The 17,000-nt window shown below is 33.7% G+C and overlaps 1 protein-coding gene across 1 annotated transcript in view; it reads right to left on the bottom strand.

Annotated features, from left to right (window-relative positions):
* Window positions 1–14,750, bottom strand: part of LOC147063984 (G1/S-specific cyclin-D2-like) — a 49,806-nt gene extending 35,056 nt beyond the window's left edge. The window contains exons 1-2 of the mRNA XM_085958919.1: window positions 13,999–14,750; window positions 7,170–7,385 (exon numbers count right to left, since the gene is read on the bottom strand). Of these exons, the coding sequence (XP_085815045.1) occupies window positions 7,170–7,385; window positions 13,999–14,232 (450 nt within the window). The 5' untranslated portion in view covers window positions 14,233–14,750. The remainder of the gene's footprint in view (window positions 1–7,169; window positions 7,386–13,998) is intronic.
* Between the last annotated feature and the right edge of the window lie 2,250 nt (window positions 14,751–17,000).

The raw sequence follows: 17,000 nt of genomic DNA, 5'->3' as shown, positions 1-17,000 counted from the left end.
TGCGGCCCGACATCATTAATTGTACTTCTGATTACGAATAACTTTTTTATATATTTTTTTAAAAAATATTGACAGTAGATTAAAATTTGAAGAATTTGTTGTTTCGTAAATGTATTATCTCAGTAGGTACGTCTTCCTTGTGTCTCGTCTCACACTATGTAACCTCTATTTTCTACGTTGAACATCGTGATACATTTAAATACTTTTAACTCCGCGTTGCAAGAAAAAAAAATATATGCCCATGGTATGGTAAAAAGTTTGAATGGATTACAATTAAAACTCAAGTTATTCCTTCGACAAATATCAAATAACAACGTGGACCACTTTCCAACGTTGAAGTTGCTGAATATACCAGAATATAAATTTGAAGAATACGGTAAAATTATTAAAGCTCTGAATGACGATTTTTCACAAAGATTTGGTGACTTCCGAAAAATTGAGACGAGTTTAGCAATAGTACGCGATCCATTTTCAATAGATATTGATAGTGTACCGACAGAGCTACAACTTGAGATTATTGATCTGCAGTGTGACACTGATTTAAGAGAATTGCATCGTCGTGAAGAAATCTCCAAATTTTACAATGTCCTTAATTCAGACAAATTCGACCAACTTAAAGATTATGAAAGAAAAATGTTCATTATTTTTGGATCAATCTATATATGTGAACAAACATTTTCGATCATGAACCTCAATAAAAATTCTTTACGATCAAATATTTCCGATGCCCATTTAGAAGTAGTTTTGAGAATATCAACTACAAAATGAACACCTGGATTTAAAAAAAAATGTACAACAGTTTCTTTCTTCTCATTAATTTTTTTGTAATGTTTAGTTTTCGTGATAATGAATAGTGTATATCTAAAAATGGTATTTGACTTGCGGCCCGCCGCTCATTTTGAATTTTTGAATTTGGCCCTCCATCCAAAAAGTTTGCCCCCCTCTGTAATAGAGTATTATTTACGTGTCGTAAGAATTTTGTTATTCTTGACTAAATTATTGATCTGACATCAGTCGACTGTAGAGCTCACTTTGTATTGTCATTTTGTAAACCAAAAGTCTTACACCGCACGCATCCACAGCCATCGGTGGTAATCAGTAATCACACGCTGTAGATTATATTTTCATACTGTTTGAATTCGATGCCCCCATACGGTTCGTTGCATACGACATAGGCATGCGACTCGATCCGCAGTTGTAACAGTAAAGTTGTACCCGTTCCCGCGTACATTCCCACCGCCAGACACACCATTGTTTGATTCTAGCTATGGTCACCTGCCAGTCACTGCGATATGTCTTAACCACACGTGGTTGCTGACAGCACGTGCCCTCAAATGGTAATTGGGCGAATGGAGATAACCGCTTTGACTCCAGATCATTACACCACTCAATTCTTGACTGGACATGGTGGGTTCGCTGGCAGGCTCTTTGAGCTTGGTCTTGTTACCCGTTCAACATGTCCATGTGGCGGAGAAATACAGGATGCAAACCACATCCTCTGGGAATCTCTTAACATGTGTACGGAAAGGGAAGAGCTGCTCAAGTCGGTTCAATCAGCTGTTGGGCCCATCGGACCGTCTGACCTGATCACCACAAAGGCCAATTTTATTGCATTTTGAAAATTCGCGGCGGCATGCTTCCAATGTGAAGACCTATACACTTAGAAAGTTCGGCAGTTTTGTAATTAGCTTTTGTTACTTACTACAATTTTTAATATTGCCTCTACGTGCTCATATCTCCCACGGGTAGTTTTAATGTAAGATCATGTAAATTCAGTCAAAGCACACTTGAGTGCATGGCGACCTGTCTTGGGCAACTGCTCCTGAGCCATTCTTGAGTCATAAAAAAACGATGCTTCACATCTAAACGTAGGGTCCCTTGATACGCCCGATTAAGACTGCGTGTGATGCGGGGCGGTGTGGTTTGGTGAGGCCATTAACTTAAATGTCCTCAAATGGTAATATCGTACAAAAGAAGTTAAGTACCATCGTTTTTGGATAAGAAATGAAGTCATATTGTAATAAAAATAATTACAAGATAAAAAGAACTTTTTATATACCACGTTTTTAAATTTTCTGTTGAATCATATAAACTTGACAATTCTATTTATTAATAATTTAGGACAAATAAGGCAATTGTCAACAAATCATTTATTTGCTATTTTGCAACAAACAAAATAAATATAGAATACTGAAATGTCATTTTGATTTCCATAGTAACGCACGTATATATTAATAATTTAGTTGCTAGGACCACCCCCTTAGCATCCAATAATAGTGAATTGGATTACGGATTTCTTCCGAAATAACTTTTCAACAAAACAGAATTAACTGAAAATGAATTCAATTCTGCCTAAAGATGGCTAAAAGTATTAAAATAATGCATTGGCATCGTGTTCTGATATATTCTAAAAGTTTCAAATGTCTAGCTAGTCGGAAAGTTAGTTAAAAATCGTTTGCAAGATTTGTACTGGATTAACAACCACCGGACAAACAAGAATACGAGCTAAGAAAAACGTGGTAAAAATACAACACCAGGAAAATCATATTATTTTTAGGCCATACAATGCAACCTGTCAATAAAAATGAGGGTCGAGAAGATATCAATCGAATGACACATTCCGTGGGAAAGTGGACTGAAATACACATTGCGACATTATTAGGAAAGTCATTTTTCATTGGCACAATTAATATTATATGACGATATTAAAAATGGCCGATGTAATTAAGCGACCAACGCAAGGTGCGAAACTCTGATCAAAACTAACACAAGTAATAATAACAATTCGAACCAGAAACAGGATATGACTTTAAATAATTAGGCGCATGAGAATTTATGTATTTTAATATAGGTCTCACATATTCATTGAGCGGCCGGCTTGGACGACACCTGCCGATCCCTTTTATTATCAGATAAGGGAATCGACAATGTTCATAATAATTTGATATGTGGAGGAATGACCGCAGTGTAAACTAAAATAAAGGAAACAATATAAGTACATAAATTGATAAAAATTCACTTACTTTTGTATGATCCCGAGATCAAAAATATTACAATTTTTAAATACGGCATTGGAATAGTTTCGATCTCGTAATCGTACAAAAGAAAGCGAACTTTTGTCAAAATTCTTATTTTATATAATATCCCGTGATGCCATGCAAGTTAAGAGTCTAATGGAGTAATGATATTCTTCCGAGATTTCAATGTACCTATTATGTACTTTTTAACACGTTTTTATTAGCTCGTATTCTTGTTTGTTCAGTACTAATTTTTTCTTGTGTGTCCAGTACAAATTTTTTCTTGTTTGTCCAAGATTTGTATTGGACGATTGAAGATTTTTAACTAACTTCCCGACTAGCTACACATTTGAAACTTTTAGAATATATCAGAACACGACGACAATGCATTCTGTTAATACTATTGGCCATCTTTAAGCAGAATTGAATTCATTTTCAGTTAATTCTGTTTGTATGTAACACTATTATTGGTTGCTAAGGGGATCCTAGCAACTAAATTATTAATATATATGGAAATCAATATGAAATGTCAAAATGACATTTCAGTATTCTATATTTATTCAGTATTTCTATCAAGTACAAAAAAAAGTATTTATTACTACATAGAATTGTCAAGTTTATATGATTCAACAGACAATTTTAAAACGTGGTATATAAAAAGTTCTTTTTATCTTGTAATTATTATATATTTAACTAACCGATATCGATCAAATGGATAAGAGAGCTAACGAAAGTATGGGACAGGGAACTCAGAAACAATGGGCACTGAAATACCAAGTGGGTGTGGAGTTACCGGCAACCGATCTCGAGTGTGGAAGAATATGGGATACACTTACACAGGTGTCAAGAATACGTCATTCTAAGCTTGTCCTTCGTTCTGACAACTGCTCTCGGTTTATGCACTGACGATCATTCAATATTGGTGTATTTAAAAGTGGCAACACACTATTGTATGTCTATAATGTGTGGTTCATTTTCACAGGACACTCACACATTCAAAACATTATGTCAAAATGTAGTGTATTGGGGTACCTATAGATAGCCTATCGGAATTATATTTATTAATCTGTTGTGTGGTATGGGACATAATTAAGAACCTGTTGCATACATACTAACTAACAAGAGTTTGTTTGAAGGAAATAGGCACTATGCAAGGTGCTTAGATAAAAACAATTTACGCGCAATTAACTTTACCTGGATCCATGTCGTTGATTAAAAGAGGGTCGGAAATATCAGGAGAGAGTGACAAAAGGTGACTTATTATGTGAGGGAGGGTTACTTAAATAGAGGTACCTACCATGATGATTACGAGATAATAATAAGCTTTGAACTCGAAGAATATTTCCTTGAAAGGAAAACCGCGTTTAGTCGGTGTGGGGTTTTGAATTGGCCTGCTCAAACACCCTGAATCCTGCCGGAAGGGTCACGCGTTGCATCATTTTGACACAGGTATTATTTTATTTATTTATTTAGACTTTCTTGCAAGGATCCGACAGAGCGAATCGCTCGTGCGGGTATTCCTGTCTTCGAAGCGGGTGTTTTGTTTTGACACGTGCTCGAATCTGCAGTGTGCACGTGCATCAATACATTTGCATATTATTATCGCTGATGCGTTCAAAACAAAACATTTCGAATGATAAAAGATATGTTTTCTGACATCAATTAAGCTTATACTTACTGAATTTAGGCCATATACGTATTATTGGGTACATCATTGGCGGAGGGTGGAGGCAGGCTGTTAAAATCAGCCATAAATAGTGCACATTAAACTTTGTCAGTCATACGTATCTGTTAAAAAAATACTCGTCCATCTATAAAATTATGCAATTAAATCATACATAACTTTGGATATTTTATAGATAGAATAATATTTTTATCTATTATAGTTTGGTTTACGCAGGGCTTAATGAATTTTAAAAAATGAACTTACAATATGTGTACTTAATATTAATATGTATTCCTAAATCCAATGAAAACAAATAAGTATGAGTGAAAACGTGTGCACAATTTTGTCGTATCGCCCAAAGTATACCAAAACTATTATGGCTTGGTTTAGACAAAGTTTAATTAATTTTTAAAAAAACTAACCGTCACCATCTGTAAATTGTAGCTTAGTTCAATAAAAACAAATACGTATTACTTACAAAGTTTAATGTGCACTATTTATGGCAGATTCAGCCTACATCCACCCTTCGCTACTGGGGTATAGTAATCTGTGCTGATTTAAAAAAAAATATTTATAAATGGTCATATTTCTAAATACCTAGCAATAAAATATTGAGAAGGTGTGTATTAATGAAACAATTTATTTTGGGTGACAAAGACGTACCTACCTGTGATATGGAATGAAGTAAGTGAGTACGTATAGAAGTCAAATAATTATTATTGCTATAGTCTGGTCGCTGCGAAGGTACTTGCGCAGTCAGTCGAGTAGAACAGGAAATAAGGGACAATTCTTTTGCGGTCACGTAAGGAGCTATGGCGGAAGGAAACGATCCAAAGATAAAGGGTAATAATACGGACACACAAATTAACTACGATTCGAATCTAATGCATGAAAGTAAATTGGATGATCATAATATCTAATATAAGACATGGTTTACATTTACAATTTACATTATTACGTAAAATACTAAAAACAGCTATGTGCCAAATATTCCAAAAAAAGGTTTTATATACATCTATGTCCCATCCAGGGAACACAGAATTAATGGGAACTGAAATACCTATCGGGTGTGGAGTAGCCGGCAACCGATCTCAAGTGTGGAAGAATATGAGATCGTTCTAAGCTTGTCCTTCGTTCTGACAACTGCTCTCGGTTTATGCACTGACGCTCATTCAATATTGGTGTAATTGAAGGTTGCGACACCCATAATGCACGTATATACATAATGTGTGTTACATTTTCGTAGGACACTCACACATTCAAAATGTACTGTATAGTAACTATCAATCTGTGCTGTGGTCCCATCGGTAATGCATTAAAAATTAATCAACACTCTAAAAAGAAATATTTTAAGTTTCTATTTAATTTAAAAAATGGCGTTGTAAATACCTATGTATCGTACGTTTTGTTAAAATTGGCACTAAGTACCAAATCTCAGTTGTATAAAAATGGCTTATATTTCTTGCATTGAGGAATTCGAGTGGCACTTAGTCCATATTTTAGGTAAAAGTGCATAATTATTACGTAGTATTTTTCTAAAATCGCCATGAATAGTTATTTTCTATAATTGAACAATAATCTTTTTTTTTTTAATCTTATAACATTTTTTTTTAAATTTTACAGGTTTACAACGTTTTTGTTGAAAGATTTGGCACATAGTTTCTATTTTATTTCATGCAAGTATTCAGGTTTCTCAGTGATCGTTTTTAAATCACATTATGATATTACTATGATAATTTGATGCACGTATTGATAAGTGGAGGAAATGTTATACTCCGACCATCTATCTTTTTATACTCCATAAATAATGACATTGGAGAAATAAATATTATTATTATAACACGCGCATTATAGATCGATTCATCGATAGTGTGAGGTAATATTATTTATAAACATTGACTGACACAGTGAACAGGCAAATATTGTTCCAAAATTTTGGTGAAAGCATTTCTTTACATTATGAAATGTTTTGGTAGACGGTCAGACAGACGTAAACAAGGCATTATGTTCATAATAATTGCATAAGCATCACAACTGCGATGGTAATAATTAGTACCGATGTAGTAATTACCAATTAGTATTGACTATGCAAATGGGTTTAGCACGATTAGACTGAATAGACAAAGTCAATTTGTATTGCATGTTGAATCGCACGAAATCAATCATTTTGCGGAGGTGATGTGAATATACGAGACATTTTAAATAATTATGTAGGTACATAACATTATAGTATGTAAATGTAAACCAACATATTATTATGTTACCTACCTCCATTCATCATAGACAAACAATAAACTGCCAAACATTTTAGATAACTCTAATGGATTTAAGTTGTGTAGGTACTATTCCATTTTATGGAATCAAAACTTAAATCCGTTAGAATTTGAATTCAAATACCATCAAGTACCTTTGGTCGATAGTATTAATATATTAGATAATATTATAACAAAATAATGAAGGTTTATCTGGATTCCAAATCGACTTACCCTTAATTCATCGACAGTTATGCTATTATCTGTATAAGCGCAGAGTAGAACAACTGGGAGTGGAACTCCCTGGCGGACCTTGGAAGCCAGCAGAAGGGCTGCAGAGGCGAGGAGTTGGAGCTGATGCCGGGGAATTGCGAGAGAGCAAAGAAACCTGTCCAGGTAGTTTACAGCCAGTGGAAATACCTGCTCCTCACACGATTGTTCCTCGCATACCTGGATAGGACGTATTCACAACATTAACATGGTGCATCAATCAATATTATATAATACCTACACATTACCAAAAAAAAAATTAACACGTGAATGACACCCTGATCTAAAATACAATAAATAAAGTTAAAAATAAATTACTACCTTCGCTTAAACAGGGCATAATATATACCATATAAATAATATGTTCTATCATAAAATTCATAACATAACATATTATTGTATTATGACATGCCTACTACGAATATATAAAATATGATTATGTATAATATTCACATTGACTGGTAGGTATTAAGATATTTTATTAGAGACAGCTTATTTAGTAAAGACACTATTAAAAAAAAAACAAACCCAAGGTATGTTCACCTAATCGGTTCAATGATTTATAAAAATTATGGCGCAGTTTTATCTTGGTTCTTGGTATCAATATTGAATATTGTAATAATTGCCTTGCTATTTTATATTGGATGCATGTGAGTAAACTAGTGTTTTGAATTTTTACAAGAGAGAAAGAAAAAGTTTGCAACTACAATGCAAGGGTGTCACAATAAAATCCTTTTAATAATAATTATAAGCAAGTGAATAGATTGACAAAATACATTTATTTAATAATTATAACAATGAAAAATTAGCAACACACGTATTTATTGTCCAATATCTCCATTAATATGCAAATCATTCACTTCATTTAAGCCTAATAATAATTCCTTCTAAGCACTGTATATTTAAAACCATATGTTATTAAATTTAAAAACAATACATTTATTGACAGCAAAATATTGAATGCTAAATAAACGACGAATCCTTTCACAGTTACTTTCTTTTCATTTTTATAACAAGCATCAATATTTCCTTTCGTAGAAAACATACGCCGAGTTGATTAGAAAGGTTTCGTTAACAATTATTACAAGGCTGGCAGCACACTTTTTGTTTGCTCCATGGCATAAAAAGTGATCAATGTGCGACGACCTTCACAATGAATATATTTTACAGTCAACACGTGGGGTTTTCAATGACGTCACAGGAAGGGAAAGCGTACCGAAGGAAGTGTTTAGTATGGCCGTAAAAAGGGTTCAAAGTTCCTATACATATCGAAACGCGTAATTTGTTTTGAAAGTGAATACATTATGCCTAGAGAAAATCTGATAAAACGGAAATTAATATCATTACCATTGTCATTGACAGAATCAATTTTATAAGCCTAGTACGCCCTAAACAAATCCAATTATAAAAAATAGACAATGTGTAAAAACCGATTAAAAACATTTCTTCTAAAAATCTTTATAAACTGTTTATTTTTGTACTCCGCCATGGATGAAAAACTTGTGCACATATAATAAAAAATACACTAGGTTGGACATGTTTGTGGGTAAATTTTAATCTTTCATCGGAAGTAACGTAGTACCTACTATGGAGTGTTGTTTTAATTAAAGCGCTCACATGTTTATGACATGTACTGTTAAAACTACACAATTTGACAACAATAGAAATGCGCTGTTTCAATTAAATGATTTTACAGATGCATTTGTGTAGCGGCGAACCGCAAAAGTTTACGAACAATTGTATGTCTATGAGTTGAGTATGTAGAATCTAGATATCCGTCAGGCCAAATGAATAATATGCATTGCCTGATGTTATTGCTTGATGTTAGAAATGAAGTAGATTACCATTATCTTTCATAAGCGGAGCATATTAACAACTTTAGAGTGGATGTTAAATCAACATACTCTTTAGAAGGAACTGCTGTGTGCCAATAGACTCATTGGGTCATTGCACTGGATCGAATCTACATAAAAAAAAGAATATGTATGCATTTTTTGGCAGCCATGGGATCGCATCCCTTTTTGAAGACGAACCATAATTTATTATCTGTTGAATGAATTGCTACTGTACATAACATCGACGAATATCAATAGCAGCCATGACGAGTATTTTTACAGATGCTTGACGAAAATAATAAAATTATGGATACAAATAGTGAGGAAGGTAAGTGACCTACCTGTAAGTAAATCAAGAAATCTACAAGAAAAATGATAAGTAATAAAAAGAATTTATTGTTGAGACGACGGTAAGTCTCCAAGAGAAAATAATTTAAATCTGATTTTGAATCTTCTATGATTACCTATATCCTATATCCAAGTGACGTTGGAATAGGTTATGTGCGATAGAGCAAGGCTTATCAAACTTTTTCGGTTCGCGGTACCCTTGACATATCAGCGTTTTCCCCCAACTTAAACCCGACCTGAAGGATTTTTGTTCGATGAAAATATTTTGCGGTACCATCACCACCGTAAGCCAGTTTGGTACCACTGCAATAATAATTGAGGGTAAGCGAAGCATATTATGAGGTTTCAGAGTAGGGTAATAAATAAAAAAGATTTATTTACGAATAATAGTTGATTGCTTGCCCTTGCTGTGGATAAAATAGATTTTATTAGACACTTTTCCAGGCGCGAGATTAGTGTTATGCCACTACTCCACCATGTGAATCAATTATCTAGCACAAAAACAGGAAGGTGGAAGGTTAATTTTCAGCGATCTTTTGAAGTAGGTACATAATGTACTACATAATATGTATGTATATTCTATGACTTACGGTAGGTATATTATGTCGTGATGTGTACGATAGTACAATAATATTTGATTAGCTGTTTATAGTCATTATTATTTTAGGTATTATGATGTGATAGTTGTCATTTTTGGCTTAATTCTTTCCATTCAGTTCATAGCTTATATTCTAGACAGAAATTTATTATCCTCCTAGTCATGGCCCCCACAAGGGGGGGCTAACAGGGCTCTAGCCTGGGGGCCCGACGTGGCGGGTTGATCAGATAAGTAAGATAAACACACATCACAATCTTGCTTTAATAGTAAAAAAGTCGTAAAACGATGTAATTTTTGATTATTTCGTGTCAAAAATCGTTAATAATACACTAAATAGGTGCCCTTAATTTGAGCTAAAACACAATTTCAAAAATATTAATGTATTGTCACACTGCCTTTAACCTTAGCGATAGGTAGGGGGCCCGCCAAAGATCCTAGCTTGAGGGCCCGCTTCCGGATGTGGGGGCCATGCTCCTAGTGTTTAAGTACCTACACATTATTATACAGGTAAGAATGTAAAGTGCACAAAGTAGGTATTATGGGGCAGATTACACAGAAACAGGTAGAAAGCTTGATTTCTTGGTAGAAATACTGCCTATGCAGGTAGAATATATATAATATATTATTTACGCAATACTCATAACCATCATAACTACTACAAACTGTAGTAAAAAGTATGGACGAATTTTATATTTGTTTTCAAAGGGTACCCTAATAATTCCAGACATTCTTAATTCAATCCGGTGATGCACGCCCACATAGATTCATTTGGTTGGGCGCTATTTTCTTCATGCGATAATAAAATTTAAATGAGTCTCCCTTACTAATGTGGGTTCATGCATTGTTTTAAGTGACAGTTCTTTATTTTTTGTGCTATGTCATTATGATTTAACTTCATTCAAAAGTTATTTAAAAAAGATCCATTTTTTCGTCATTTCGTCGGAATTTAGAAAATACCCAATACTGCACAGAGATTGATATGGAGAAAAAAACTTCGTACATTAGATTCTGCTAAGAACACTTTCGATTACCAGTTCGGAGAAGAAGCAGTAAAATGTAAAATTAGCTCTTAATAATCTTTCTCTTGAATCTCTACCTACACACTAAGGGCGTCGTGAAACGTAAAAGTTTGAAAACCAGTATATTATGTATTGTTAGATCAGTTGAAAAAATAATGACATATGTAGTATGACAATGTCCCTCTGAAATTAGTACCTACCTACTTATTAAATAATGTTGTGTTTTAGTTTAATTAGTACAAAGCATTATTCCACCAGGAATTCATTGACAGTTAACACAATAAAAGACAAAAAACGATCAATTGTGTTTTATCATAAATTTTTATCCTAACATGATAGGATACGGTCAAAGAAATATAACTGAACACTACGTCAGTCATTTCACCAGGCATAATATTATGTTTCAGACTATAAATAGATGTAGGTAATCTAATCACTATTAGTAATCAATCAGTTAATGCATAAAAACGGTGACCATTGTCAACTGGTGATAATGTTGACAATGCCCCTTTGAACCGGATGAAATCAATCATGAGTAGAATTAGTAAAACATATTAGTGTATTGTATTGTATAGTAGTCAAATATTCTTGTATTGTACATGATCATACAACGGATTCCAATGACTACAATATACTTAAGTACGCTCGATTTATTATCTTATGAACCCTTTTCAGGTTTGACCTTTATTTTTTTCCAATAAAATTATGGTCACCATACCAACTTATACATAGAACAATTAGTATAAGAAAAATGCGACGAAACAATGGCAAATTTTATATGATCACGTGGTCAACGCATGGTGTATACATGACAGCGGAATAATCGGACATGCAATATCTCGTATCTCACACGGTACATATTATCATCCCTAAAGATAATATCAATATTATTAATTTCCTACTCACAATCGCAGTTTATGTAAAATGTTGTTTTATCACTACATTATAAACATACTAACACAGTACCTACCTAAGCAATAAACTTAATATTTGTAAGGAATATTTAAAAGGTGTTTATTTTAAAATACAGGGGTCATTTGTAGGATACGAGGTATTACAAGGTGACGCAACGATATTGTTTTACTTGCGTTGGGAAGAAGGGAATCCCTCGCGGTCAGGGTTGCCTTCTGTGCGATCACTTGTTTCATAAACTCAAATAAATCTTAACATACTAGATTAGATTATCTGAAGAGATACACTGAGAAAAACAACATCTTATTCAATCATAGATAATGAATGGTCTAAATTCACACAAAACATTTTATTTCGCAAATTTATTGATATGCCTAATTACGATTTGTATGTATATTATTATAAAATACCATGTAAAGACAAGTAAACATAATATTATTTACCATCAATAATAAATATTATAATATACCGTAGATTAAAATATAAAAGTAACATTGAAATAATAACGCATTTACTATTTCACACAGCATGTTGTGTGCAAAATAAAAGGTTCCTTATAATAATAACCCAGTGCATATACATCCGGGTTTGCTCGTCAAATTATATTTCTTTAAAAACACATGTGGTTGCAAATCAACTTTGCCTAGATTACTTAATATAGCAAATCTACGTTGGAGGCTTTAGAGAATAACAAAATAATAAATTAAATTCTACATAATATTTTATACTTAGTGTATACATATCGTAATAGAAAAATGAACTTTACATACATTAATTAAATAAGGGTGTACCTATATTGAAAAACTAGCATTGATGTTATTGACATGTTATTTTGTTAACGTTGTACAAATTGCATTTACATATTGAATTAACGAGACATAATAAGTAAGTACTAACATAAATATAACAGTTATACCCCGTTTACACGTGCATGGATTTACTGTTGACAGTAAGAAAATGTATGGGTAAACATGTATTATCCTGCAGTTGGCAAGATTGCATGCATGAAATAAACAAGTTTGGAAGCTCTGAATTTTCATGTGACAGTTAAGATTCATTCGATCTGCGCCTGCGCAGTAGAACGATAGTGGCGAACCTGCCGGCAAAAAAATGAATTTTCAGGCTGACCGATTTTCACGAGCTGTCAAAAAGTACGAAATAGCAACATAAAATGACAACATCGCGTCTCGCTCAGTCTTAAATGAATTGGAGAGACAGTCAGCACTTTTACGTATAAACAGTTATTGTCATGATAGTTTAAAATGAGCACTATTGCCGCCAGTCAATCCATGCACGTGTACAGGCGCTATTAACATCGAGTACATAATTATGTATTACAACAGTGTCATAAATGAAACGAAAGTATTGCGTACCTACCAAGAAAAAGTATTGATTTAAAAAAATGAAATGGGGAATCCCCTCGGTCTAAATTATGTAAATATGGTGTTGTGTCAGCCCTGTCTTTCTGAATATCGACATGAAAAGTTTTTATAAACGGATGATTTGTTATTTAGGTTTTTAGGTACCTAAAAGCGCGTTGATACGGTCCAAGTACACTTGGATCGAGTGCCATCCAAGTGACAGCTTCATACTAATTATTCCTATCCAAGTTACCTTGGATGAGTAGGACGCGGTCCAAGTAGCTTGGATAGGAATAATTAGTATGAAGATGTCTCATACGAGTGCACTTGGATGGCACTCGGTCCAAGTGTACTTGGACCGTGTCAACGCGGCTTAATGCAGTTTTTTGATACCTACGTCAACTTTTACGCGGAATTAATCGAATATTTTCATAAAATAAACATCAAAATACGTTTATTTATGTACCTACCTATCTTCATGTTATTCATTCGCCATCGTATTATAGTATACACAGCTGACAGTATGTACAGCTGACAGTATGTTACCTACTACCTACGAATAATGAATTTATCTGTTATCAAAATATCGAAAGTAGAAGAAAGCTTTAGTTTGATAATAACATTAAAGTTTCTCTTTAAGCATGAGAATTTGTGAAAATGTTTAATGAAACAAACAAGAATACATATCAATACAGAATACAGTAGACCTGGAAAATATACCTCAAGCATCCACGTGGTAACAACCTTCCTCATGAAAGGCTGTATGTCATCTTGAACGTGTTTGAAATAGTCGCAGTTTGGCATCGACAACTTTTCCAGGTAAAGAAGGTTTGGTATAATCCGAGGGTCTGTGCTAAACGCTGGGTCCATTGGTGCGTAGAGGACGTCAGAGGAAGGTGGAATATTCATGGGCACTGATGAAGTTTCCATATCCTCACTGCATGAGAGATCCATTTTGAAACACAGATTGACAGTTCAAAAAGGAAGCCAAAAGCTCCTTTTAAAATTGGTAATGTCAAAGAAGTTATAATCACTTTACTAATGTCATGCGTAAAAGTAAACTTATCACTTCAAAGAAATCCCAGTGTGAAACACTGCCAGTCACTGTTAATGTTTAGTATGAACCTTGTAGTATAGTATTTTTACTGGTTCGATCACTATTTTTCAAAATGGTTCACTTTACTCAAACCTAGTTAAAAGAATACATAATCTTAAAACTTCACTGTTATGACTTTTGCAAAACATACAGAAATTGCTACAACTAAAAGAATGTTTGAAGCGTAAGTAGGTAGGCTTTAAAATAAGTGCGAATCCTTGTAATTAAAAAAGTAATCAATCACAACGTGGTGTAAATATTATTTTGACAATAAAGTTTTTGCAATGTTATTGTTTACTTCGTGAGCAGTTGGCAGCACGCGCAAGGCAACCACGCCGTGAACAGGCCGCGAGCGAATGACGTTTCGTTTGTTCGAAGAGTTTCGTTCGAATAACAGGAACAGGGTGGCCACCTCGATAATAATAATTTCGAACTACAGACATGACATTATTATTGCCCCTTCCATTCGCTTGCATAACACCTGGAGCTTTGCAACTACCTGTTCACCGTGGTTCAACGTGAAAGGTATTGTGTTCACCAAAATGATAATTTTATTGGTAAATGTACCGCAGTTGCCATCATGAGATTTTATAACTTTCTTTTTAGACCAAACCAAACCTAACCTAACCTAACCTAATCTAACCTACTCCAACCCAATATTACCTAATATAATATTAGTTTGTGATATTGTGAAAATATTGTGAATTATTCGTTGAATAAAAGAAATAGTTAATTATAAATTATTAGCAAGTTCAAGTAAGTTAGTAAGTTACATCATAAAAATATTGGAGAAATCCGAGACGTCGGTTAATAATTGAAGTAGTAGGTATCTACTTTGATTTAATAAACAAAAACCGATTGCCAAAGTAGCTTGATTTAGAAGGGCGCTGATGAGTAGGTATTAAAAAGGACAATAGTTAAAATTTGTCGCAATTAGTATGACACCTTGTAGCATAGAGGATAATGCACGGACGGGGCGTAAACCGAGGAGATGCAGGGTTCGATTCCCTGCCAGGGTGTCTTACTTTTTTCAAATTTTTTTTTTCTATTGGTTATAATATATTTTCTCAGAAGTGTTTTTCAAAATTATGTTTGTTCAATAATTAGAATGGTACATTCTTAAATCTTGAGAATTATTCGTTGAATAAAAGAAATAGTTAATTATACATAAATGTTTATGTTGCTGAATATTATTTCGAAGCTTAACTTAATATTTTGTAATTGGGTGCCGATAAAATACCACGACGGCGGCCAATTATTGGATTATAATATTTCAGAATCACACAACATAATCAGAACAATCAATACATACCTAATAATTTACCTAAATATGTATATACCTAGTTACTAGCGAAGGCCCGCAATTTCGGAAAGTAAAGGGAAACACATAGACAAAATAAAGAAATGTTATATTGCTTCCAGGAAACACAAAATTAATGGGGACTGGCTTACCATACTGGGTCAGGTATAATAGGCTAGTGTGGAAAAATATGGGATAAACTTAATCACGTTTTAAAGAATAAGTTATTTTCAGTAATGTCCCTAGACAAAATGCCGCCCCTAGGCAGCGCCAAAATGCTACTCCATTTTTTATACACTATTTTTTATCATCCTTTCATGACTCCAATATCTAAGAAATGTGTTTTATGGATACATTACTAAAAAGATATAGGTATACAAATAAATCTAATTTAAATGCCATATCTACTTCAATAGACAATATTGCGAGTCGACGGTTTCAGATAAGTAAATTTAAAAATACACCTGACAACTTTCAAAACTCGTGAGTGACTGGCAAAAAATATTTGGATAACTTAATTAGGTAAGTATGTACCTACCATTCAAATATAATTTGAAAATCTGCACGTGTCATTGTTGGTCATCAAGGTCATGACGTCCAAGGACAACGGAAGTAAATTAGACATCGCGAACCCCGAAAAATATTACAGTCCCTTAAACTTGTTATGTTAATTAATACATTTTGTTTCCAACCAGTGGGGTGAATTTTTTAACGGAAAAATATTTCTATTATTACTAAGAGTATGTACCTATTTCTACATATACCTAATGATTCTTGTCGATTTGCCGCCCTTCGAGTAACTGCTGCCCCCAAGCCACGCTCAATCTGCCTACCCCCACGGGACGTCACTGGTTATTTTCAATAGTTACGTCTGTATCATAATAATATGCATTTTAGTTTGTCACGTTGATGTAACGTGCTTTCGATATTTCAGAACAGTCGGCGCCAACGGTCAGGCCATAAACTACCCTGCTTCAGAACGTTGATTCATGGCGATGGATTTTAAATTTCTTTTTAATAATAATAACTTCTATGATTGTTATAATTTCGTAATCTGAGCCTCACCTTATATTGTTGCAAGTGCGTTCTTTTCGATAAGTTTCTATTGAGAGTCTACCAATAGTCAATTTAACTTGCACCAAAAATGAGTTGTGCAAGTTTCATCCAGTAGTTTTAAATTTATAATCTAACAAACAGACAGACACTCTATTTTATTATTATTCGCTATAAATTGTTTTCGTACGTCCGTGGATGGGTTTCCGACCTATAATATTATAACAAGGTCGTGTTTTTGTGTCATGTCTTGAATTAAAAAACACGTCTGAA

The sequence above is a fragment of the Rhyacophila brunnea genome, unplaced genomic scaffold (assembly GCF_057557595.1).
Source record: "Rhyacophila brunnea isolate RB1 unplaced genomic scaffold, BYU_Rbru_1.0 scaffold_8, whole genome shotgun sequence".
NCBI lineage: Eukaryota > Metazoa > Arthropoda > Insecta > Trichoptera > Rhyacophilidae > Rhyacophila > Rhyacophila brunnea.
Note: the sequence above shows the minus strand (reverse complement) of the source record. Positions and strands in the feature narration are given on the sequence as shown.